This window comes from Amphiprion ocellaris, chromosome 16, assembly GCF_022539595.1.
Source record: "Amphiprion ocellaris isolate individual 3 ecotype Okinawa chromosome 16, ASM2253959v1, whole genome shotgun sequence".
Taxonomy (NCBI): Eukaryota; Metazoa; Chordata; class Actinopteri; family Pomacentridae; genus Amphiprion; species Amphiprion ocellaris.
In genome coordinates this window covers 16,856,362-16,882,546 of record NC_072781.1, presented here as the reverse complement: position 1 = coordinate 16,882,546, position 26,185 = coordinate 16,856,362, and the positions used below count along the sequence as shown (strand labels likewise).

The following is a 26,185-nucleotide window of genomic DNA, read 5'->3' as shown; positions in this document are numbered from 1 at the left end:
ACACTCATTAGCCTGTAGTCTTCATGCACATTTACAGATTTAGCAGATTAGGACTGTTACACTTTGAAGTGGTTTATGGTGTCTGTTGATGTCCTGCTGAAACTAACAGACATTCTGTCTTGTTCACATCAGCCTCTGAGATGTCCACAGATGAAAGTGAGCATGAACAGGAGGATGAGGAGAGGGAGCATAATGAAGAGGATGGGCCTGGTTGCCGCGGCAGTCTCAGAAAAGGCCCACCTGAGCCGCCACAAATATCAGAGCACTGGGAGAGCGGAGCGCCTTCTGAAGGACCCAAACCTTCTCCAGTCTCAGGAAAGAACCAGGATGTTGTCAGCGCAGACAACGCAGATGTTGCTAAGCGCAGAAACCAACCAGAGACAGAGGGAGAAGCAAGCACCAGGAAGAGGAAATCTGACAGTGTAGCAGAGAGGACCTCAAAAGGCCAATCCAAAGCTAAGACCAGGAACACCAGGAGTGCTGACTGGTTACCTGGAGGCTCTCCCAGGAAGCTGGAAGAGAGAGCAGCTGGTCCTGGAGAGGAGAGGGGGGCCTCATCTAGCAGCAGTTCAGATGATGAGAGTGCAGCATTGGCTGAGTCCCAGGCTGAGGAAAGTGAGCGAAGTCGCCCTAAAACCAAAGGTTCACCTTCTAAGAAATACAACGGTATGAAGGAGAAGACCAAAGCTGGCAGACAAGCTGGCTTCTGGGAGATTCCTGAAAAGAGGGCCAAAGTTTCAGGGAATGCGGAGGAACGAGCTGCTGTTCGCCCTAAAGGACAGAAAGATGTCTGGTCCAGCATCCAGGCCCAGTGGCCAAAGAAGACTCTTAAAGAGTTGTTCTCTGACTCAGATACAGAGGCCGCCAATTCTCCTCCTCCACCGGTGCCCTCGTGTCTGGAGGAGCCCAGTGTCGAACAGGACGCTGGACCCGAGGATGAAGCCTCAGAGGAGCAGATGGAGAACGACAAACTCCAGGAGTTTCCAAGCAGTGGCAGCAACTCTGTACTCAACACACCACCAACAACGCCCGAGTCCCCCTCGGGAGGAGGCAGTGCTGTGGAGGACTCTGGTCAAGTGCAGCCTTCCTCTCCACCACCGTCTATACCTCCCGCCTTACCTTCAGAGCCGGTTTCTGAAACTCTTCCCCCTGGACCTATACAGGAGGAAGTGGCAGGTGGGCGTAGCGAGACAGACAGCAGCACGGTGGAGGTGGAGAGTCTGGGTGGGGAGCTGCAAGAGCTCCCTCAGGATGAAGGGGCAGGTTCCCCCTCAAAGGTGTTTGATGTCAGCCTCTCCTGCAACAGCAGCAGCAGCTGCAGCCTAGAGCTAAGCAACAGCAGCCAACAGGAGAGTGAGCAGAAGTCCAAAGGTATAAATACCAGCAAATCCACTGTATCAGGTGTACTTTTCAATGACAAAATTCATTATTTTTCTTTAGGATGGAACTCTGAAGAAACACAAGCTGACAACTCATTTCAGAGTCTGCCTGTTCCCTCACCGTCTTCTTTGCAATGTCTTTGTAGCGTCTGCAAGTCAGAAGCGGCAGAAAGAATCACAGACGGGTGGAGCTTCAAAGAAACACAAGCCAAACCGCAAGAGCCTAGGTGTGCCTCCCAAAAAGAATAGGAAAACAGGTAAGAACTGCTGTAGACAGAACCGCCGACACCCCGCTAACCTTCTCATTTCAAATGCCAGCAGTACTTTTAGCAGCCATAGAATTTCTATTTCATATTTACTGGTGTCTTGGTATCATATTACAGATTCCAGGTGAGAAAGGAAATGAGGTTTTTCCCGCTCAGTGTCCATTTGTTTTAATCTCTGCTGTCTGTGTTCCTCCAGCCAACAGCAGTGACAGTGAGGACCAGTCTGTTGTTGAGGGCACTGCCAAATCAACTGCCTCTAAGAACAACACATCAGACCTGAAGGCTGTCACTTCGCCCAAGTGTCACGGACGATCTCCCCCTTCGAGCCATAAATACCACAAGCAGGGTGACGCAGATCACACCCAGCACCGAGACCACGGAAGATCGCCTCGTGTGTACAAGTGGAGTTTCCAGATGTGTAAGTGTCCAACTTGAACTAAATTCTATTGAAGGTAGGGGTTGCTCTGTTGACTGACAGATTATCAGATCAGCATTATCATTTGCGTTTTTTTTTTTTTTTTTTTTTTTTAAATGATTCGCTGATTCCCATTAAAATAAATTATTTAAAAATACACAACTGTGGCTTTGATACAACCGCCTCTATCTGTAGTCAGCACTGGTCTCAAGCACCATCACAAGTTATACATCATGAATAATCGCCCGTCAGTACTGAATGATAAATATGGAACAGCTGTATGAATTAAACATGAAGCTAGTGTTATTCTAAAAATTGACACAAAGATTTTTATTTTTACTGTAAGTGTACATTGGTTTCAGATATGGGTTATCGGCCTCCTCGACTACCAAAATAATCTGTATCAGCCATGGAATAAAAACAATTGGTATTAAACAGTTAGAACCATGTGTCTTTTGAGATTTTTTTGACAATTAAGTATATCATCTTTTTTACAACTGATTGTTTAATTCAGCACTAAAAGTTGAGTTCTATGTATGTTTATGTCAACAGCATGTTCCTATGTCTCTGCCCTGTTGACCCTAAAGTCCTAAAATGAATTATTTTGCTTCCACTTAGCTGATCTGGAAAAGATGAGCAGTCTGGAGAGAATTTCCTTTCTTCAGGAGAAACTGCAGGACATCAGGAACCACTACCTCTCCCTCAAGTCTGAGGTGGCGTCTATTGACAGGCGACGAAAACGCATGAAGAAGAAGGAGCGGGAAAGTGAGTTGACTCATGTTAACTTCAGACTAGTGCCTTTATTAAATCTGGTTCCAACGTTAAAACTCAACTGTCAGTCGCTGAAACATCACTTTGAAAAATGACCTTCTTTCATGAAACAAAGGTGATACTAATCAGATGCTGTTTTTGTTCTGCAGGCACAGTGGCTGCGTCCTCCTCCTCCTCTTCCTCCTCCTCCTCACCGTCCTCCAGCTCGCTGACTGCAGCAGTCATGCTGACGCTGGCTGACCCTCCAGTATCATCCTCATCCTCTTCATCTCAGAACTCTGGGGTATCAGTGGAGTGCAGGTGACAGGACAAGGCACCAAGGAGCCACCGCACTAAGCACTTAACCAGCACCCTGGGGTCACCATCCCTGTTCCCTTTCAACAAGACGGACAAGTCAACCTACATACTGTAACTACTGGGGCACAAAAACCAGACCAGAGACAAAAAAAAAGAAGAAGAAGAAAAAACAAGAATCAAGCACTATTTTTTACTGACAACTGTTTCCTTGGCAAGCTAATGGCACTTAAGTGCACTTTTATGAAGATTGTGTAGGGGGATAAAAATTTGTCAAAAAATATTCAGAATTGTCTTTTGCGCTCTGCTTAATTGAACATTTACAAGAATTGTTTTTGCAAGCAATAATTGTTTCCATTTGATAAAGTCGTATCGGTAAGGGATGATTTCCGGTGAAGACCCCTCTGTGGTCTGTCCTCATAGGTCAGCGTGGTGCAGCCTGTGCTCGCCACGGTATTATGGGGAATTCAGAGGAACACTGCCACATTGGCATTAAGGGCATATGAGAGGTAGCTCTGCCACGTTTCTCTGTCCACCCTCATTAAAAAAGGCCTTCATGTGATTAAACCTGAAGTGGTTGATGACGCTCCCCTCGCGTACAGGCACGTGGTCCTGTACATGTTCGCATTAAGTCATATAGGTGGTGACTGATAGGGTTTCAGACCATCAGAGGTCCACTGACAGCCTCAGTGGGTGAATATGGAATGATACTGTAGTGCCTTTTTGTTCTTCTCCGTAGGGCACTCTGAGAAAGGACAGCAGTTTTATTTTTTCCTGATCCTCTTCTCAAATCAGACGGTCAGCTGGAATAATGTGTCCCTTATAAAAGACTGAAGAATGCTGTATGAGTGAGCAGCCAGTGAAGGGCTGAGTCTGACAAATAATGACGGATGTTATCAGCGTGTGGGTAACATTTAAGAATTGTAAAAGCAGAGCTCCTATACTGCATTACCTGTAATCTACTACTGAATACTCATCCAGCTTGGGTATTACTGTTGGGTCTGGCAGTATGAAATGTGCAATGATGGAGGTGGTGAATGCAAAGGTCACATTACTTCATTTCATCAGCCTTTTAAAACCTCATCTGCTTTATTTGATTGTGTTTTCATCACACCTCTCCCCCAGTCCTTTCATCTGCGCTGAAGATTTGATGATGCACATCTGCAACTGGATCAAGTTAACTTGAAGGCAGCCATAGGAGATATTCACAACACGTGCTGCAGTTCAGTCCGACATTTGCAGTGCTTAAAACAACATGAAGTTATTTAAGTATATTTTCGCTTCCTTAAACAAACCTATTTTTTTCACATCTCTTTATGAATTTTAGTCATGATCAAAATTGACCCGCCAGCTTCCTCTCATACTCATCCCAACCAAAAATGTTTTGGTTCCGTTTCCTGTACTATGACCAGAATAAAGGTAGAGATATTGTAAATGTGCATTTATATCATAAAGTGACGTATCTGTATACATTTCTGAAGACATCTCCAGTGTTTCCTTTGTATAGACCCCCTACTGTATGATAACCTGAAGTTACGTTTTGTTCGGCACTTGTAATTGTATGCTTTTGTTATACATTTGTATATTGAGAAGTGTTTTGAGTCAAGCTATTTAATATCTTGCACTGTTAATAACATGTACTTTTCTGTACAGACAGTTTTACGGTTTTAACTGTAGTTTGAGTGTAAATACTGAGGGTTTCAGCATGTATGTTCTCCCCCTTTGTCCCTTTTCTTGTTCTCTGGATTTGTTTGAGTTCATTTATGTTCTGTTCTTCCTCTTAATTATTTTCAAGAATTAATTTTCCTCCTACCTGTTCCGTTTTTTTTTTTTTTTGTTTTTTAAACTTAATTTCATGTTTGCTTTAGTTTGTATTCTGTTTTGTTTTTCTATAGCTTGTGCTTGAAAGAGAAGAATGCTGGTTTTGGATGCAGCTGAACTATTTTCCGACCTGTACATGGCCTGAAGCTAAAGCTGTATGAACCTGTATATGGAAAACAGTCTGCATTATAGATTAAGAGAAAGTAATGGAGCTTATTGAAAAATGCTCAATAGTATTTATTAGGCTCATCTGATGATGGTCGTTGTGTAATTTATTGTAAAAATGTAAGCAAAGCAGAAGCCTCTGTTTGAAATAAATGCCATAGTTTGTGAAGTACTCGGCGTGTCTCTTGCAATCAGTGGTGAAAAGCAACTTTTACTCAAGTGCTGTACTCACAGGAAGTACAGCTCTGAGGTACTTTTGCTTCAATGGTTTGAGGTTATTTCAACGGGAAGATTGTGCTTTTCAAATGAAATATTGCACATTATTTCACCCTTTACCATCATTGGTCACATATTCACGGCAAATTTTAAAAAAGTTATTTTGCAGATAGTTTTTACATATAAAGCATATGTCAGTCTTATAAAATGTGCATTGTCGTAGACTCACTGTAGTTGATGTTATCTCCATTTAATTTTGACTAATTGTAGCATTAATTTGCTAACAATGAGCATTGTTGCTGCTAATCCTATTTGTGCAGCACTTAATATTTATTCTTTGGTTTGTGGATTTTTTTAAAAATCTAAAACACAGCCTGGTAGAGTTGATAAGTGGCCCTGAGGCAAAGCTGACCAACCGAGACTCTATTAATGTCCTGTTTCTCCCCTCTCTGAGCATGCACGACTATTACAGGTTATTACCAGTCTGATGGGTAATTTAATTAAAAGTAAATTAATTTAGGAATTATTCAGTGTCTAAGCATAGCATTAGCTGAATTAATTACTGCATTTTTGGCAGTTGCCCACTTTTCACGGTTAGTATTCCAGCCTTGAAGGATCTGAATATTCTTCCACCACTGGTTACTGTGCATCTCTGATGTCACTGTGGATTCAAAAAACTGTCAATGTCCATTTAATGAACAACTACTAGGGACTAACGATGTAACAAACCAAACCAAATCTGGATCGATTTATTTCTTTCAGACTGTTTGTTAACCCATTTTATTGTACATGATAAATTGTATGAAGGTGGCCTTGGATTATTATTGGATGTGGGTGTGTTCTTTTTCCTCATGAAGCAGCCTAGCCAGTTTATCTTAGATAATGCTGAAATGAGTTCTTCCAGCAGTAATTAGGTCACATTTTCTCATTAAAAACATATAATGAGCAAAAATATATAAACAGTGTGTAACACTTTATTAAATTCTATCCAATATTTTCAACATATGGAAGTACTTGTTCCAACATACAGCATCTCTACATTAGAATAAGAGTCTTTATTTTTTAAAGAAAACTGGAAATGATAATGTGCACACGGAGAGAGAGAGGTCATAGACCAGAAATCACAAGCCAGTAACGAGTAAAACTTGAGACACATAAAGTGAATGAAATTGTTAATGCTGCTTGTAGAATGGTGTCCCATTCTTCCTGAAGGACTTGGTGAAGGTGGCTTAAATTTCTGTGGGCCAGGATCATGTTGTTGCAGCTGTCTCCAAAGATTTCAATCGGGGGCACAGTCAACCCTGAAATCTCATTGGCCACCACAGATCTGAGGTCAGCTTCATTCACTGAAACTTCAGTGTCTTCAGTGACTGTGATCCAACAGTAAAATACATTGTGCACTTTTCTTCACGCAGGTGAGCTGTCACACAAAATCAGTTTATCAGCTACATTTAAAACATTTGTTACACCCCTGAATCCTAAGTTTGAACCACAGCTGCATTTTTATTTTTATAATGTAAAAATTTAATCTGTTTAGTAAAGTCAAAATATGTTGTTGCCTGTCTAGTTAAATACTCTGCAGCATCTCTTCTCCCGGACTACTTTGAATAGCGGTCACCCAAATAACAAATAACTCATGAAATTAAACGTAAAATAAGAAACCTGGATATATCAGAATGTGCTACCTGCACTTTCATGTTCCTGAATTTGAGGTATGGATTTTGGTTTAGGTGTGCCAAACCAATATTTTCAGTAGCCCCGTCTGACCACTCCTATGAGATATCTCTGGAGGCGCTCTGGATAAATGGTGGAGATGTAGACATCCAAGTGTCTGGCTATAGCTCCCACTGACCTGTCAGCATCCGTCATGGCATCAGACTGTTCTCATCTTTCTCTTGTCATCTGTGGCATACTGTCATTTGAACAGAGCTGCATTTTAAGATGAGCTTTTATAGTATATGGTTTAAAGGAGTGTCTGTATACTGGACACACTATCTGAGCATTGACCCATAAAGAGACACCTAATTAGGCTATGGATTAACTCAATAGTATATTATTTGTCACAAGTTGAACAGCTCAAAAAAAAATGTATGTACAATTGACTTTATTTTTTGTATTTTTTTACGCAATAAAAATTATTTTTTAAAAATTCTCAAAGTCAAAAAATACCACCATTTTCATGCTGCCTTCGTATTTTTATTCAGTAAATTTCAATGCGTTAATCACCACGTGTTTATACCGTGACGCTGCGTCAACATACCTCTTACGTCATCACGTACTTCCTGTCCGTGCTTCCTCAGCAGCATGTTAGCTGCTAGCCGATGAGTAGTTTGAGATATGATGAGTGGCAGGACGAGCGCGATAGTAGCAGGGGTGTGTGGGGCCCTTTTCATCGCATACTGTATTTATTTTGACAGAAAGCGGCGGAGTGACCCTCAATTCAAGGAAAAGCTGCGTGAACGTAAGTGTTTGATGTGAACGGAGCAGAGAAAGTTGGCTCAACAGTCAGTTTAGCATCCACGTTAGCCTCCATGTGGCCAATAGACCGCAAGGCAACCAGCTGCAGCAAAAAGTCTTCACAGATAGTCTACCAAGCTACATTTTTTACTGTTTTCAGTTAGTCTTAGCGCAGGGATTTTTAGCATACACTCTGACCTGATTTTACTCCTCTACAGAGCGGAATAGATCATTCTTAAAAGAAACATGCTGCAGCCTACAGCTAAACTAACTCGTGACCATGTGTCTCTTGTTCTGTACCACAGCAAATCTAACATTCAGCAGAGTCTAAAACTACTTTTTTTTCTTACAGGTAGAAGAAAGCAAAATGTTTCAAGTGAGAAGTCTGGTCAGTCAAAGGTAGGACACATGGAAAACCCTCATTTATGCTCACTTTTTTGTTTCTAACTGGGGCCTAAATGTGCATTTCTGCCACCTTTCCACTGACTTGAAGCTGCCAGACATGAAGGACTCAGAAGCTGTTCAGAAATTCTTTTTGGAGGAAATCCAGTTGGGAGAGGAGCTCCTGTCACAAGGTTAGACACGTCTGTTCTACACTGAGCAAGTATTTCCTTGGCTTTGGTAGGTTTCCATTTGCGCTTTTGCAGGGTCATGACTTTAGTTTTAAAGTAGTTTGGTTAATCTCTATAATTAATAATTAAATAGGGTTTTAGCCCAAAATATTATGATAGTTAGGTAAAATAGTATTTTATATCATTTCTTTATTTTTATTATTTAAATTGCTGTGGTAAATGTACACCATAAATAGAACTGTAGTGTCTTAGCGTCACTACTTAGAGTTAATGGACTACTTTGTAACACCACTGTTATTTCGCAGAAACTGGTGGAAAGACACAATAGTTGTTGCTCTAAATGTGCATATAAATAATGATGGCTTAACTTGATAAGTCATCACAGACATCTGAGAGAGCAGTGTTCTTTGTGGCAAAAATAAATACTGGTGTGACTCATTTACCTACATAGTGCTTAATGGTTCCTTCAGCTTAAGCACTTACTTTGGAAACTTTGTAATTTGTTTTTAGTGTTTATATATATATATATATATATATATATATATATATATATATATATATATATATATATATATATATATATATATATATATACATACACACACACATGTTAAATGTTTACAAATACTTTAGCAATCTTTAGCAAAATTTTTTTGTGAATGTCTGACTTGCTTTTGGGTCTTTGTCTAATCATTTTCCAATCTAAACTCCCAGGTGACTTTGAGAAAGGTGTAGACCACCTGACCAATGCGATTGCAGTATGTGGTCAACCGCAGCAGCTGCTTCAGGTACTCCAGCAGACGCTGCCTCCTCCAGTCTTCCAAATGTTGCTCACAAAACTACCCACCATCAGCCAGGTAAGGATTTCTTGCGTTTCGTATATAAATTGCAGTGTGGCCAAGCATCCTTAGTAAACCCCCCGGTTGCTATTTGTGGTCTCTGGGACAAGGAAGGGTGCAAGATCAATCTTAGAATCATCCAAAGCTGAGAGCCATGTGTCAGTAGCTCTTGGTTATTTCACCTCTAAGACAAAACTATTAACAGTACAGTTGTTAATGTCATGTGTTTTCTGGGTTTTACACAAGTGTAGCTGTTGTGTGATGCAGGCACAAACTCTGAAAGACGTATTTTTTCTCATTTTTTTCAGCGAATCATCAGCTCTCAGTCTTTATCAGAAGATGACATAGAATGAATGTGTGTGAATGAGCGTGAGATTAAATCCACTATTCCATAAAGGGATTTCAGACACTGATATTATTGCACTGTTTGATACGTCTGACTGCAGTTGCTTGTGAGTTGTGAGTCTGGTTGTGACAGACCTCGATCATTGGATATCGTGTGAGAGTATCTCCCTCCATCGTGGCACTCCGAGGTTAAAGAACTTCCTCACAGTTACGCTTCTGGGAAATGTTAAATTCATTCCTTCTTTCTAATCCTGTTCCCACCAGATTTCATGTTTTCCAGCCATCTATTTGTTGTACTTATTTCCTTTGAAGGTAATTGTGCTTTGGGGGAGGAGGTTGCCAATATGTAATGTATTAAAAAAATATATGTAGATGATTTGTTACATATTGTTGCAAAGTTCATTTAAATGTGAAATGTGTGAAAGGAAGTCTACACTAAACAGACTTGACTTAATTGTGAAATACGAATTTTTCTGAAGATGTTCTTGCAGTGTCAGTTAAATGTTATTTTTATATTCCAGTCTTTCACATCTAGACATATTTTTCTGTGTGAAGTCCGACAATAAAACGTGAAAACACATGGGGAGTGCCCGAGTTTCCATTTACCAGTAGATGGCAGTAGCAATGCACAGGGAAACTTGAAGCATTTGCAGCTCCTAAGTATGGAGTGTGGACCGTTTCTGTTTGGAGAGCTGCACGGTTATTTTGCTGAATGGGAGGTGTTACGTGCAACAGAAAAAAAAAAAAGGAATATTCCTAGAGGTTAAAATATGAAGCAACATAATAAGCCAGTCTCACGGGATGCATACATCTGTGTGTGTTAAGTGCAAAAGAAATTCCCCTTCCATCTTTGTTTTGTGTCGTGAATCCTTGACACTTCTTAATATAGTCCAGACGCTGCCAAAACCAAGTTAAATTACCATCATGAGAGTACAGCATTTCTTGTTTCCAACCAGCGTGGTGAAACACGAGCTCGTGCGAGTCTGCTGAGCCACAATGTCTTTATTGTGAATGGCTTTATTGTGTGTGCAGGGGAGCAAAAAGTGGAGCAGCTCGTAGGGGAAGGGAGTAGGTCTGCTTGGAACTGTGTCTCTTGGAAGACAAATAGAGCTGTAATTATTTTTATCCCTGTCTGCAGCTGTTTTTCTAAGGGCTCTGGCCGGAGCAGCCTGGGCCTTTAGGTTGCCAGGAAACGAGAGCAGCGGAAAATAGTTTTTCTACATTAGGAATGAAAAATGAATAGCGGCCCAGAAATGTCGAGTGAAGACTAAATGGCAGACAGTGTTCCATTTTCCATGAACTCATGCGCTCACTCTGCAGTCTTTTCTTCGGCGCTCCTGCTGTTTTGCCATTTGGTGGAAAAGGAGAAGCCTGTCAGGGGCCTGCAGAGAGTCCACTAGCCCTGACTGAGTGTGTGCAGAAGAAGTGACTTGTTGTTAATCTGTCCTTTGGGGAAGCAGAGGAGAAAAATGACAGACTGTGTTGGAGGTCAAGCTGGAGTCGTGGTCTGCTTCAGGTTCAGATCCTTCCACATAATGTACCACTGGTCTGCTTCTCCTGTAAATAAACACTCAGTCCCCCGTAGGCTGGCGAGAGCTGAGGGGTCACTGAAGGATGCCAGAGCAGCAGTGCCTGCTCTGAAAACCTGCCAGCATAAAGTAAACCCAGTAAAACAGGCCTTGACACGAGGGCAGACACTGTTTGCTTTCAGGATGACACAGCAAATCTTTTGTGTTCGACAAAGCAAGCTCTGTGTCCTTACTCCTGAACAGAATACTAACGTAATGGATGAGCTGTTTGTTGATATTCTGTTAATGAAACATCAGTCTTTTAATTGCATTCCTGCTCTATTTCAGTCTGTATGAATGGGTTATGAGTCAGCTCTTCATATCTGATGAAGCAGGCAGGGGGAACAAACAAGGAATTGAAGGGACTCCCTAATGTTTTGCAGTAGGGGGCACTGTTGCTCCAAGCTGATTTAACAGAGCTCTATGGTGTTCCACTGAAGGACAACTGAATGGAGGGAGCTGAGAGCATAACAGTTCCAGTTGACAGCAATAACAATGGCTGTGCCTGCAGCACAGAGACCGTGTGCTTAGGAGGAGTGATTTTTAACAGTTTATAATCCTTTTTTCTAATGTGCACACGATGACAGATGCACCCTGTCACTTCATTACAGGGATGGGAAATAACCTGCTTTCAAAAACAGCATTAAAATCCCAGGATAGAAGCACAGAGAGGCTCTAAGCAGCCAGGGCCACAGCAGACTGACTGGCATTGTAATTTGTTTGCATGGATTCTGATCGTATGTCAAGTGTTGTGTTGGGAATATTCTAATCACTCTAATAATTTGAGCTCTGCAACTCATTACTGGAAATCCTGTCAACAAATTACCCACATCAGTAATGACCTTTGCTGTGTTACTGCACTGTGTGAGTTTGAATGTCAAAGCTTGATTACTGCTTCTGTATACTGAGCGCCATCTGACCGCTGGAGATGTCTGGTTATGTAGGAGCAGCTGTGTTTGGGAGTTTAAGGCAACCAGAAATAACTCGGTTGTATGTGGTTGCTATGGCAGCTTCACGTAGCTCTGCAAAGCGGCAGACTGTGCTGCACTGGTCTGAGATCCTCTGAGTGTTGCCTCTGAGCAGGTATTTGCTGCCTATAGCTCGCTGATCAGTAGCTGTCAGGTGGAGGTGTCCACAGAGGCCTGGAGTGTTTTGGAACATGTTTTCCTGCCTCCTGATGATGCTGATGTCACGGCTGTGGTGTCTGCAGTCTACTGTACGTTGTCATGGAGAGGGCAGACTGGGGAGAAACATGAGCCACGTCCAGGCTATTATAAAGACTGCTGCTCTCTTCTGCACTGCCACTTGTGTGCACAGCAGCAACACGGTATATTAATTACCCCGACGCCTTTTCTGTGTCATTCACCAGTGAGGGAAAGAAGGAGAAAAATTTCCGAGGCACGTCCTAAAAATAAAGCAGCACTGTACGTGCTCAGAGTATTAACTTCCACACAGATGACCCATTTTTCCATCTCAAAGGGTCTGAGGATGGGTGGAAAAAAGAGGGGAGGGGAGGCAACAGTGGAGCCAATCACGTGAATCTAAAGCAGGCTACAAATCCTGGCAGATTTCTCTTCCTCTGTGGGGTAATGCCTTACTGTCATCTGTTTTTCCACTTCTCTGCTGCCTTCTCTGTGGTAATTTAACTTCGACTGCTGCCCTTCCTCCAATGCAGGTTTTCTCCCTCCGTGTGTAGTTCAGCCTATTTAGCTCCGTTGTTTACATTCCCTGTGAGTGTGAGCTGAAGGGTGTGGACAGCCGCTCCCCCACCAAGCACCCAACCACCCAGCCAGGATTACTCTAATGTCATCCTGCCTCCAGCCTCCACCTATCTCCTCATCACTAGATCCCTGATAAGGCTGAAATTCAATAGCACTGCTCTGGCTGAGAGACGTAAGTGCATCACATGACCTGCGAATTCCTGTTTACACTGAGTGGTTTTCATATTTGGCTCTGACAACAAGCCTAGCTGAATTTGCCATGAAGAGGGAGCGGGAGGAGGGGGGCATAAGAGCATAATGGAAGAAAGAATGTATCGCTCAGCATCATCCTGTCATCTGTCATCAGCGTTATCTGTGCAATCTAGGCAAGGAGTGAAACTAGAAGAGGGAAGTGACGCCGAACAGGCGGGTGAAGAAAGGGTTAACCAAGCAGACTCTGTGCAGTTATTTTTTTCCCTCCCCTCTCTCTGATCTGCCTTCCTGTCTCACAAGCAGTGCAGTGCAGAGGCTTTGAACATCATGAGAGAGTCAGACAGGCTTGTTTTGCATACTGTAGGTCTGCTGCATTGACTTGTAGCAAATCCTTGCCCTCGGGAGGCACGTCAGAGGGGATTAATGGGAGGGCCGGGGCCTCACAGAGTTTCCCATTGTCGCAGCCCAGCCCTGCACTGTATTTTCATCCCGCAGAGTGAGAAAAGAGTGAGCAGGTGGGGTGGTGGTGGTGGTGGTGGAAGGAGGGGAGGTTTCAGCTTGTGTGTGTGTGTGCAATGTGTGTGTCAGTGTGGCCGGGGGAGTGGGGAGGTGGGGGCTATACAGTGGTGTTATTTCCCTCTGCCCTGATTCTTTGGAGCTGAGCTGAGGGGAGGGGAGGAGAGTGTAAATAATGTATTTGGAGCGTCGGGGTAGAGGGAGATGGAGGTTGACCGAGCTCAGAGGAGGCGACGGGAAGGGTTGAGCGGCCATGCTGCTGCACAGGAAGCTGGGGGCTGGAAGGGGGGATGTAGGAGGGGTGGGGAGGAACTGTACGAGCTACAACAGCGCTGTTGTGGTGCTCTGGGGAATGTGGGGCCTCCGCAAGAATGTGGCAATCCTCTACTTCCGCTCTGTTCTCTCAGCTTTGCAAAGACAAATAGTTTGCTGCTGCAGACTGCCATTAATAATGCAGCGTTAATAATAATGTGGGAGTAAGGTGACATGCTTTTTTCACAACAAGCCTGGAGCTGGAAGGGATTTCTCAGGAGAAAAGCTGGGAAACTGGAAACCAGTCTTCCACTTGCAAAACAGGGGACTAGTTAGATTCTTGTGTAACTGCTTTCCACATAGTCATCTAGGGAAAAAAGTTCTTTTTTCTATTAATAGTTTTGCATCTTGGGAAATATGCTCTTTTTTTTTTTTTTTTTTTTTTTTTTTTTACAGAAATTAGATAAGAGAATTAGTCCCACTCTCATTCTGTAGCTTAAGCCAATAGTGGGATAAGAGCTTAGCCTGGCTCTGTTCAAAGGTAAAAGCACTTGTAAAGGTGTGTTCAGACTGAAATTAAGCAATTTTTTTAATCATTCATGTTCATTCCCATTGCAGCAACCTCTAGAGCAAAAAATAAAAAAATCCAACGCAGAAATGCAATAAACTGCAATTCCTCGAATGACCACTTGGCGCTGCCTCCAAAAGCAAGTCAATCCTGATAAACCTCCATTTAAAATGACCAACTTCACAGCAGAAATATACACATTTATAGCCTGGTACAAAAAAAGTACTGTTTTTTTTTCCACTCAGTTCCCTGTTTAAGACAGCTATGCAGGGGGCGAATGGTGATATAAGACACCCATTTAAATTGTATTAAGGCTTAAAGTTGTATATTGATAATAATGGGAATTTCACTCACACTCCAAATGTTCAAGGGTTTATCCAGCTTTATGTACAGTCAATGATATTTGGACCAAATAGACAAAATACCAACTGTGAGGCATTAGCTGAAAGCCAGTTTGTAACGCAGGTTCCCATTCACACATTTTTTACTAACTAGACAGGCTGCTTTGTGCTTTGTCTAATTGTTTCTTTTAACTGAAGCATAAAAATGACAAACTGTCATTTTTATGGGGGTAGCAGTGTGGGACTTTCTGCGTCTTTATTCTTCTTCTGAGTCAGTTTCTGGTTCCAACATGTATGACTAAAATATTCCTGTATTACAACTTGCTGTTGCGTAATGTAGAGTAGTTTTACAGTGTTTGAGCAGAGTCACAGGTGAGCTGGTGTGCCTGAGCTGCAGCAAGCGGTATAGTGATGGGTGGTGACAGAGGTAAGGACTTAATAGATCTGCACATTCTAGAAGAAGCAATGATGTGGAGCTACGTTGAAGCCATTGTAAGGCGGGCAGGAATTACCGTGGTTACGTCCCAGACCCCTCCTCGATAGACGAAAATCTGTAAAGTAGCGATCATATTTATTTTATTGTTTATATATATTTTAAGGCTTTATAAACCTCCACACACACACCACAGAACCTCACAGAGCCACACTATGCTCAGTGATCAGATGTCTACGTGAAATGGACAAGGCCAGATGCTGAATGCTGCTATACGTGGGAGATAGAGGAGACTGATGCTACAGTCGCTCAGCCAATCAGCTTCCAGCGCTGTATGCACACATTTTATTTCGATTAAATAGGCTTTTAACATGTTTTAATTGTTATTTTTTTTATATTATTTTCAATTTTTTAGGCTAGAAAATGCTCATTTTACCACAAAAATAATTAAAATAATATAGCAATCGAAGAGCTGATCACTATAACTGAACTGTTGTGCTGCAATGCAACATGGGAGTTTGGGGTGTTGGGGGTTTAAATGTCATTATTTTGGTTTATGTGAGTGTTACAGTGTTATTAGTGTTTGTGTATTATTGTATTTTTGTGGTTTAATCAGCTGAGTTAGTTTGGTTAAGGCAGTGCCTCTCAAATAGTGGGGGACATTACAGGAGGGGAGCGAGCTACTGGGAGGAAATGTGGAACTAATTCGCTGAACTATTGTTTTAACGTCGGCCTGTTTTTCGCGGCGCACAAACTGCGCTGGCCATTGTGCAAGTCCGTACTTGCGTATTTGGCAAATAAGGACTACCGAGAACGCAAGAACGTATCGTTAATATGCAATTGGAACATCGGCGTACTTGGTCACGTCACCGCCTCGGCTCACCTATTCTGATTATTTAACCAGGGGTGTCAAACATACGGCCCGCGGTCCAAAACCGGCCCGCCAGATGGTCCATTTCGGCCCGCGGGACTACTTTGCAAAGTGTAAAAATTACAGAGAAGACGTTAACTGTAAACTGTAAATTTGTAAAACTGTAAATTTTAAATACTTTCTAGACCTTGACAAGTTGTTTTGATCATAAAGTAAAATACTAGATTGTTCAGTTCCAGATACCTGTGACTGAATGTTTTGTGATTTTGTAGATAAACAGTGATCTGTCAGTTGCAATGCACATGTGTAAAATGATCAACTGAGGCATAATACTGTTGAAATTGAACTTGTTTTTCTTAAGAAACTTCAGGGTGATCATAATGTTTTGTAAAAAAGATAATTCATTAAATGTGAGCATTTTCAGAATGCACTTTTTCAAACTAAAACAAAGGGGAAAAGTTGGAGTTGTGGTGATTTAGGTTATTATGCTGTGATTTTACTGGGGCTCACTTGAGATCTTATTGAGCTTTATGTGGCCCCTGGACTAAGATGAGTTTGACACTCCTGATTCTGACTGAAATTTGAGAACCACTGGGTTAAGGGTCACGTTGTCAGGATCGCGAGCCTTAAGTGTGGTGTGTTTGATGACTTCCTGCCACATTCCCTTTAGTGTTGCTCTTGATGTGTCAAAATAAAAGCATTGATTGTAGAGTGTCTGAAAAGCAGAGCTCCCGTTGTTCCACAATGCAGCTTGCCACAATAATAAATAAATAAAATTACCTATACTTTGCATAATCCTGCGAGAAAGCGAAAAATCCGTGATACAGTGAGAACACGGAAAGTGAACCAGGGACCACTGTATTGAAATGGAAAAACTTCTAAATATGTGACAAGACTCAGATAAGTTTTGACAACTTAAATCAATGATCGGAGACTAAATGTAAAATGAAATATCATCATAAGCCCGAGGTGAGTGGCTGTGCCAAAAGTTTTATTTGACTCTGTTACAAGCAAATCAATATGGCATGTTTTCTGTGTAAGTTGCAGCAGTTTCTTATTTTGCCCAGCGAATGTGTAAACTTGAAAATAACTGGATTTTATGTCTGCACCTGCCTGTGGGCTGTCAAGAGTAGGCATAGGTTAATGTAAACTCCACTACAAGGGAGACCCGATATTCTCTGTGCTTATAAAATATGTGCATATATTGGCATCGGCCATTGACCAAAGTGAGTTGGAAAATATCTGCAAAAATCCAATATCACGCACACCTACTGTATTCATCTTTTCATCTAACTCTCTGCTTGAATCCCAATAATCATATTTCCCAAAGAGTTGAATTGTTCCCATAAGGCTCCCCTCCCTCCGCGGTTAGAAAGTGATGAAACTGTTCACTTACACTATTATACCCTCCCCTCTTTATTTCTCTCCTTATCTCTCCATGTTGTTCTCCTCTCACTCTCCCCCGGCGTTCCCTCTCTCTTCTGTCTCCCACACCTGCTATGTTTTATGGCAACAATAAAAGAGACCTCAACCTTGAAAGATGATAGAGAAACCCCAACTACAATCATCTAAAAAAGAAAAAAAAATCTCTTCTGCTCTCTTTTACACACTATGTAACCTTGGTGTAACTTTTGAATTTTATCATCTTTTCTTGGGCTTGCAGAACTCTGCTGCTGTATCACTCTGTGCAGCTCGGCAGCTACAACCCACTCGTTCACCCGAGAACTACAAAGTGGGTTTGACGCCTTGCATCTTGTGTAACCATGCTCTTTGAAGACTTTGGCTTTGAGCTCTGTGTCTCATCAATTCCCTACACAAAACTAAATTTGAATCTGAGGCGAGCACATAAGGGGGTAGCTTATCTGCCCCACTCGTTTAATGTTATTCATTCATGCACGCTATTTTTTGACAGGCTGTGTATGCAGAACTATTTAAAATGGTCTATTGTTTATGTAACCATCGTCAGTTTGTATATGAATGTGTGTGCATGCTTAGAGATGTTCTTTACATGACGGACAGAGAGCACTGGTTGCTTTTGTAGGATGCATCAAAAGTGAGGGGCCCCTTAAAGGCGTAGTTTGTAATGTTCTTCATGAAAGTTAAAAGCTGTCACAGAGAAAGAAAAAAAAATATCATGAGTCTGGCCAGTTGTGGGTCTTTCTGGGTCATGCTTTGATGTCAATTCAACATGAGGGAGAGCAGAATAAAGTGAAACAGATATCCCTCCCTTCATTTCCAGTCTATGGAGGAGCCGCACCATAAAGTGAATGGTACTTATCACAGCAAATTCCTGACTTATTTGTCATCTGGGGCTCTGGATTTGTCACATCCAATCTGCTTTTCTCAATGAACTGGGGAAGGAGATTACAGGCTCATAGTCAGTGAGATAATAATGGCGAGTCAGGCTTTGACTCTCAAATGAAAGTCCTCAAGAGGGTGACGAGAATAGAACCACGTCGTATGCAGCGTTTCATTCTCATGGTGCGGATCAGGCTCATTTTTTGTGACCATCCGGTAATATGATTTATTTCTGCACCCGAGTCCATGTGAAGTACTGGCCAGCCTCGCCATTGTTTGGTGAACCTAAGCTGCAGAGCCTTGCCACTCAAATCAAGACTGAGCCGATGTACGTATCAGTGTAAGATCATGAGAGCAGTTATTATTCTGTCCTCTTGGTCTGATCATGCAATTAATGTGACAATTTTCACAACTTTTGCTTACCAAATGGTGTCAGATTTTGTCCCCTCCTCCGAACACGTTTGATATATTTCAGCATCATGTCATGAGCGCTCAGTAACACATCTGTGGTTTGCTCAGAGTCGACTCAGCTACATGAATATCCTCCGTCTGACCTATTTAACTTAAAGCCTTGATCTCCTTCCATGTTTGTTTGGAGTCTATTTGCAGCTGCTGTGATGATTTGATTTTGTTGCTGAAAATATGAGCAACTTGTTAGGTTGCTTTTCAAACCGCAGCAGTACTTTTATTAGCATATAAAAGACCGCTTTTGATATCCTTATCTTGTTTGAGGTGTTTCTCTCCATAAATTATTTTACAAACAAGGAGGGGGTCCATCAGAAGGGTAAGTTCTTTACCATATAGTTTCACCCTGAAAGTCCACATTGCTGGACTTGATTTGAATTTAATGGACTTGTAGATGATTAATGAATCAATTATTGAGTACAGCATCTGATCTCTGGGTGGCTGCAGAGGCAACACTGACAGCTTTTCAAATTGAAAGGAGCACAGTCGTTGTGGAGACTCACCGGCTGCCAACTCAATGTGGTCCTGTAATTATAAATGCATGAAATAATTAACAAACAACTCCACTGCGGAGCTGTTACACGCAGGGTCACCTGGGGTCAGCCGGAATGGTGGCGGAAAGTGGAGCTCGCAGATGATTGCACTCTGTCTGATGGGGACGGTAACGCAGATTGAGTTAATCTTGTAGCGAGAAATGCACTGAAGGCTTTTAGTCCAGATGACGCACAGTGTGAGGCCTCGCTCTCACATGGCTCAGTGAAAAGCTTAGCAAAAGCACTCCCACTACCACCACCACCTCACCATCCACACCCTGTCTACCCTCCCAACCCCCACCGCTCCATTCTTCCAGAGGGATGGCTTGTTGACATCCATTAGGAGGTTTCCCAGCATTGAGTCGGGCCAGGAAAAAGGGCTAATGATGTAATTCCCTGAGAGATGACATTAAAATGTCAAAGTGCCGCAGATGACATCATCCATTTAGCACACATTTTCCTATAACATACATTTGTCTTCCCTTTTTCCTTCCCTCAGCTTTCTTTCCCTGAAACTGGAGCTCCACACCCATCCCATTGCCTGCAGGCTCTACTTAGGTGTGCAGCCACACAGTGGAGGACAGACTAGAATCAAAGCGTGTCTTCCCCTGCAGCTATAAATGCCCTGCTCCAGAAAACAGTGTTTTGAACAGGCTATATGTGTCACGTTACATTTAGCCCTCCTTTTTTAAGGCTTCATCTGATGCTAATTCATCATGTCTGTACAACAAAGACGCTCACGCCCTACAATGCTCTTTCCTCCAGCTCCTTACGATTTCCACATGTGGGAATGACCTGTGAATGATTTGAGGTTAGATGTCTGAATTATTCCTCTTTAAGAAGTGTGATCTAATCTGATTGCATTTACATGTGCAACAGAATGAAGACAGCATCTTGGACAAATTGCATTTTTCTACCTGCCTCATACTGTGACCCTGTACATTTCCACGCCAGTCAACAGGCACACTGTTTTTCTTAGAAAATGTAGAATGTGAATTATATTTCTATGAGGGAGACTTGACAGCTCTCTATTCTCCAGCCCAGTGAGTGGGCAGGCTTGGACGTCAATAATGGATGCTTGAAGGCAGAGTAAGTAGACGTGAACTGGAAGCAGAGAAGGGGGCTGCGCCTCACTCAATAATGAATCAATTGATCCCCCTGCAGATGATGGATCAGGTTGCTATGACGACAGATGCGGTGTTACCCAGAGCGTGGAGAAGAGGTTTGTTTCCCAGAACCACACGCTCAAGGCTGTGAGTCGATCTCGGCATTAAATGTACGGTGACACAGGGCGAAATTAATAGAGGAGGTGAAAACAGAAAATGTTAAATGAATGCTGCCAGATGGATATTCTCCGAAGAGGAATTACTGTGCAGAATCAATGATCCATCACATCACGCCGTACACCACCAAATCTATTTTTCTCTATTTTTACCAAACATGCAGATGTAAAGATGCTGCAGGTGCATGAGATTATACTGGCAATCATTCCCGCTTTGATTAATCTGGGCGTTCCTCCTTTGATGGATGTTTCAGCACCGAGTCAGAGCTGAATACACATGTGGGTTTTTATTGTGCATGTAGTGCTGCGTTCTTTAAAAACCGACATGTTTACCGTGTCTGTGTGTGTGCGTTCTGTTGCCGTGGCAACGCGGCTGATGCTGGGTCCAGCTGGGACCATGTTGCCAAGTAACAGCTGAGTTATGAGAGTGGAGGAGAGCAGCAGCGTGGGCGTTGGGAGGGGGAGTGGGTGGAGGGAGTGCAGAGGATACGAGGACTTCTACAAAGACAGCAGCCAGCAACAAAGACTGCAAGCAGGAGGGGGGGAAATATCTCTGAGGGTTACAAAAAAAAAACAAAACGTTTATTTAGGTTACGGGCTCTGGATTGAAAAATAAGATGGTTTTCATCCCTCTCTGCACCTTCCTGTCAGAGAATATTAATACTTCGGTGCATCTCTCGTCTCTGGGAGAGGCACACAAACAAAGGCAGCAGCGTAAGCTTTCCGCTCCATGCTAAGCAGCATCTCCAATAATTCCCCTCATGTGCAGAGAAATTGGAGTAATGAGTGTAATCCTGTGTGCAGATCTGACTGCACTGACCCTGCTTCTGACACAGAAGGCTTCCAGCCTGGAATGACTCACAAGCAGGCACAAATATCACAAACAGTCCAACTCCTTCAGCTGTAAACGGTGGTGTGTCCTTGTAGTCCAGGAGGCTCAGGTGTGGAGCTGCAGCCTGTTGTTGAGTCAGCACTGGTTTAGCAAACATGCAGACAGAGAATGTTACGCTGAACTCACTCCTGAGCTCAGTTGTTTGGTTTTTAACAGCAAAAATGTGGTCTGTGATCAAGTGAATTACACGAAGGGTTAATGGTTTGTGATAACAGCAGCTGGTCATGTTTTTCAGCTTTCATTAAGATCGTTTCAAAGACAGGTTACACCCATTAAATGCCATCTGTGTGTCAGATGATTAAAAACGAAGCACGATGGTATGTTTTTGCAATCCATCCACTCCTCTGACCTGCTTGTTCACACAGATACTCTCAGTAATCATCGAAATCCAGCCTCAAACCTGCCTCACTGCATCCTCACGCTCGCAACATGATTATGCAGTTTTACTGTCTATCAGTATTTATTTCCAGCTCCCGGTTGAAACGCTTTTGTTCGTGCTCATTAACAACTAATTTTTCCGTCTTCCACTGGCTGGGCAGTCTGATTTGTTGTCATGGAAACTGATCCTGAAGTGCCTCTGTGCTTCATTTGGGACTAATTGTCATCCCCAAACAAACATGCATGCTCTGAGCCTCGCATTCTGGTATCACAGCATTCGTCGCTCGCTTTGTTCTAATATTCTCATGCTCCAGTACTTCTCAACAATAAACCTCTGACACAAGGCCGACAAAATCCTGCGCAAGAGTGAAATAGCTGCAAACAACTAACTCACAAAAAAAGAGAAAAGAAAAAAAACAGCTATTGAAGTTCCTGGATTTGTTCCCTGGCTGCTTGATCCAAATATGCTTGATGAATGTTCCCCATTTGACGCCGAGTGCTTTGATCGACACATTCGGTCCTCGGCTAAAGGGCTGCCTTATGTGAAGTGTCAAAGATCAGAGGGCCGAGTTGTGCAGTTCAGGAATTACAGGTGGAGAAAGGGCGAACCAGAAAAACAAAAACAACGGAGCCAACGTGGCCCCGTGCTTTATATAACAGAGCTTGCCTGTGGCGATTGTGCAATGCGGTGCAGTTGTCTGGGCTGATGTAAACAGAGCCTTAGTGCCTCTGGAGGCTCAGCCATGTGCCTTGATGCAGCAGTTATGGGCACATGCCCTACTTTCATAAATCAGAGCTGGAAAAAAAAAGAAAAGGAAACAGCGTGATGGGGAGAGGAGGGGTGAGAGGGGATGCCGAGTGAGAAGGCGAGGGAGGGAGGGAGGGAGAAAGAGAGTTTTAGAGGGGAGGAGGGGGAGAGACTGAACAAGGCTCATATTGATGTTCCAAACACAGCTGCAAGCGTCAGCTGACTAGCTGGCCTGGAAGCAGCCCCAAGCTCTGCCTCCTGCCTTTATCAGCTTACACTGCGACCTTTCTCTCTCTACTGGAATAGATTCCCCCCTTCCTCCCCCCCTATATCTGGCCCTTCACCACACACTGTCCACGCAGCCCCCTACTGAGCCCGGACCCCCGTCTGTCCTTTCTGACATCTGACTTCTGTCGGGGGGGGGTTTCTGTATCTGCATGCCTCCAGAAACACTGGCTCTCTTTTCGCCGCATCAGCACTTTCACTTGTCTCACATGGCTCGCTTTTCAAGCCTCGCCCCACGCTCTTACACAACTCACCATGAAGTCACTGTTACTCCTCACGTCCGCACCCGATGGCGGAGGATAAAGGGAAGAGTGATGATGAAGGGCTCGGTTACTGTGCAAATACATGCCAGTTCAGCAGGATTGTTGTGAGGCAGCGTGTGGTCCTTTTGTGTCAGGTTGCTGCAAAGTGTTCCTGGAAGCACAGACAGACAGGAGGATCTGGATACTATGGTTGCGCTGACAACTCAGGTTTGGACACAGTTGGTGTACCTGAAGTTAGCAATAGTTCAGGGGCAGTTTGAAGCAGCAGCTGTTGTCAGGAGTGTGTCCCTGAGGGGCAGTAATCAGCAGAGTTAAATGTCAATCACAGGTCCACCGGGCTCATGGGCTTTTTCTCAGAAAGACGCCTCCTCCACGCTCACACACAGCACACCTCCCCTTGATGACGCTCTTCAAGTGTTACTGGATAGTGTTTCTATGGGAGCTGTCCACCCACACACACACACACACACACACACACACACACACACACACACACACACACACAGCAGTGCTCCCTCCCCTCCTCACTGTTTGCAGGAAACACTCATCCTTCTCTGGAGATGTAGCTGGCGGCAGCTCATGCACTCATAAATCCTGGGCTCCTTTCTGGGAAATGAAGGGCTTGAAAGATACATACATACACACACTGGGAAGGGGAAAGAAGAAGGAGGGCGCTGGGTGCAAAACACAGCTTGCCAAGTATATCTCCGTCGCCTTTTTGACAGTGAAGAGGTTGGGTTGAGTGTCTGCCTTCTGTGGGAGGCAAATAAGGAGCACATTCTGCTCTTCCCCGGTTACTGTGTGAGAATCCGAGTCACTGCGGTATCTAGGCAGACCTCAGCGATACCCAAAACATCACAGGAATGACAAGTGTTTTGGCAGCGGAGGACAAAGAGGGACGGATGGCGGGAGCAAATAAGAGGGAAGGCGAGAGAAAGAATAGAAGCGTTTAAAAGCATCCATCGCTGGCTTCAAATGTCAGTCAGTTCCCGGTCAGACAATGGAACACGGCTGTTGCTAAAGCTTTGAACTGCAGCTGCCTGTGTGTCGCTGGCATTATTTGTGTGTACATGTGGTCACAGGGATGTGTTTGAACATGGGATGGCTATAAAGTATTATAGGGAGATTAGCGTGTACAATATTCAAATGTAAGAGGGTGGATCGAGGTCATGGGGAGCTGCGGAGTGACACATGAGTAGGTGGCGAGTATGTCAGATGCTCCTGATTTAGAAACCCTCCAGCAAGAAGCAAGAGATGAGGAGAGGTGGGGCGGCGAAGAGGCTACAGCGCTCAGTCTGGAGTGGGCTGTAATGGTTCAGGGGTTGAGGGTCAGAGAGGGGCAGGGAGATGAAGGACAAGGACATCTAACTCTAAAAGAAATAAATAAAAAATCCCCATCTGATTGAGGGCTGAAATAGAATTCGATTGCTTCTCTTAGCGGGTTCGTGACGGCGGCGGCCACAGTGTCCGTCACGCCTGCAAGCTCCTTCAAGTGCCTCATTATCAGTGTCATCTGTGGATCATTGGAGAACATCGCTTCCTCATCTCGGCTGCTTCTTTGATCATCCTCCAGACAATGCGCCATTAGGCCGGGGCTGATTTTCTACAGCACAGCTCAATTACTTAAGGGGAGGCTCATTAGCATATCAGAAAGCGCAGGCGTGACTCTGCAAATAAAAGAACACATTAGATCCCCTCACAATATGTTTCAATTATTCATATAATCTAAGAGCGAGCAGGTAGAACTGAGTTCCACTTTGATTTCCATTGAACCGAGGAAATTTTTGGAGCTCTTATTGGAGCTTTCAAAGTTTTTGCTCAAACATGTCGTTTGTTTTGCTTGTGCTTCGTCGCACACAGGTAGGTATGACAATAAATGTCACTTTTCATGCTACACCATTTTGTCACAGTAGTTAAGAGTGCCACCCAGGGTGCCTAGTCAGCGACTGCTCAGCTGCACAAGGCAGGACTTCTCAATTATTCATAAGGGGAAACACACACACATGGTTTCGCTTTGTGTATCTGGAGAAAGATAATAGCATTCTCCAGAAATGATCCCTCTTGTTCTGGCATTTTAGCCAAACAGGGGTGATGAAATAACAATGAAAATGTCAGTCGATGCCATTCATCCCAGAGATGCTCGCAGCAGCCATCGTGATAAATGAAAGCACCTCTCTGTGTGGATCAGATGAATCAGCAATATTTTACAAGACTTTGGAGGAGAGGAAAGTAGCCAGAATATCTCCTGTTTGTGAGCGAGATTAGAGGATGAAGAAGCTGCGAACTTCAACTGGAGTATAGAGGGAGTTTCCCTGAATAATATATCAACCCTTTGATTCAACCTTTTCTTTTTTTTTTTGCATGCATGAGTAAATTCCTCTGCGTGCTACTGGGCCTGCTGCAGTGCAGTGCAGGGCTCTGTGTTGTCGTACATAAAGAATGTGTGTGTGTGTGTGTGTGTGTGTGCGTCAGCCGCTGACTTTGTGTTCATTCCACAGTAAATTGATCTGGCTGCTCACTAGACTGGATGGAAAAGGGCCGGGGGCGAGAAGTGCACACTGCATCAGCAGATGGGAGAGCCCACTGTGTTGCCATCACACAGCATTCCTCCTCACTGGGCATGCTCAGAGGGCCACGCCCCACACCCCACCACCTCCGCCACCCCCTTCCCTCCCAGGGCCTGTTTGAACCAGTCAGTCGGAGGTGGCAGCGGCGCTTTCTCTTGTTTCTCATCTGACCTTCAAAGCCAGGCATGGGGACAGTAGGCTGACGGGGGAGGAAGGGAGGAGGGCTGTTTTTCTAAAAGCTCTTTGGGTAGCAGGCCTGATGTGTCACTCCTTATTTCCACTCGGTGCTTTTGCCCTGTCACAGCCCTGTGAGAAACACGCAACAACCTCTCTCTCACACACACACACACAGTATAACACCCAGCCGAGGAGAATACAGCACAATATGTCACCATCAGGGTGCTCGATTAACTCCTATCTGTTTACTTATGAACTAACAGCTGATGATAAATCTCCTAAATATGTACGTCTT

At 43.6% G+C, this 26,185-nt stretch overlaps 2 protein-coding genes and 1 non-coding gene across 8 annotated transcripts in view; all 3 read left to right on the top strand.

The window, feature by feature from the left end:
* arid4b (AT-rich interaction domain 4B) overlaps positions 1 to 5,283 on the top strand; it is a 44,962-nt gene extending 39,679 nt beyond the window's left edge. For all 5 annotated transcript variants that reach the window (XM_023278012.3, XM_023278011.3, XM_023278010.3 and 2 more), the window contains 5 exons: positions 133 to 1,371; positions 1,526 to 1,636; positions 1,842 to 2,063; positions 2,679 to 2,825; positions 2,981 to 5,283. In XM_023278012.3, coding sequence (XP_023133780.2) covers positions 133 to 1,371; positions 1,526 to 1,636; positions 1,842 to 2,063; positions 2,679 to 2,825; positions 2,981 to 3,135 — 1,874 coding nt within the window. In that variant the 3' untranslated portion in view covers positions 3,136 to 5,283. The remainder of the gene's footprint in view (positions 1 to 132; positions 1,372 to 1,525; positions 1,637 to 1,841; positions 2,064 to 2,678; positions 2,826 to 2,980) is intronic.
* A 2,335-nt stretch (positions 5,284 to 7,618) lies between these two features.
* tomm20a (translocase of outer mitochondrial membrane 20) overlaps positions 7,619 to 26,185 on the top strand; it is a 29,135-nt gene continuing 10,568 nt past the window's right edge. Inside the window, exons 1-5 of one of the 2 annotated variants that reach the window (XM_023278036.3) lie at positions 7,624 to 7,788; positions 8,137 to 8,183; positions 8,278 to 8,359; positions 9,071 to 9,213; positions 9,504 to 10,120. In XM_023278036.3, coding sequence (XP_023133804.1) covers positions 7,665 to 7,788; positions 8,137 to 8,183; positions 8,278 to 8,359; positions 9,071 to 9,213; positions 9,504 to 9,548 — 441 coding nt within the window. In that variant the 5' untranslated portion in view covers positions 7,624 to 7,664 and the 3' untranslated portion in view covers positions 9,549 to 10,120. Of the gene's footprint in view, positions 7,789 to 8,136; positions 8,184 to 8,277; positions 8,360 to 9,070; positions 9,214 to 9,503; positions 10,121 to 26,185 lie in introns of those variants that run through there. The other variant, XM_055018493.1, reaches the window with a different exon arrangement.
* LOC111573746 (small nucleolar RNA SNORA14) lies at positions 9,256 to 9,390 on the top strand. The gene has a single exon (XR_002746569.1). It is a non-coding gene; the product is annotated as a small nucleolar RNA SNORA14 (small nucleolar RNA).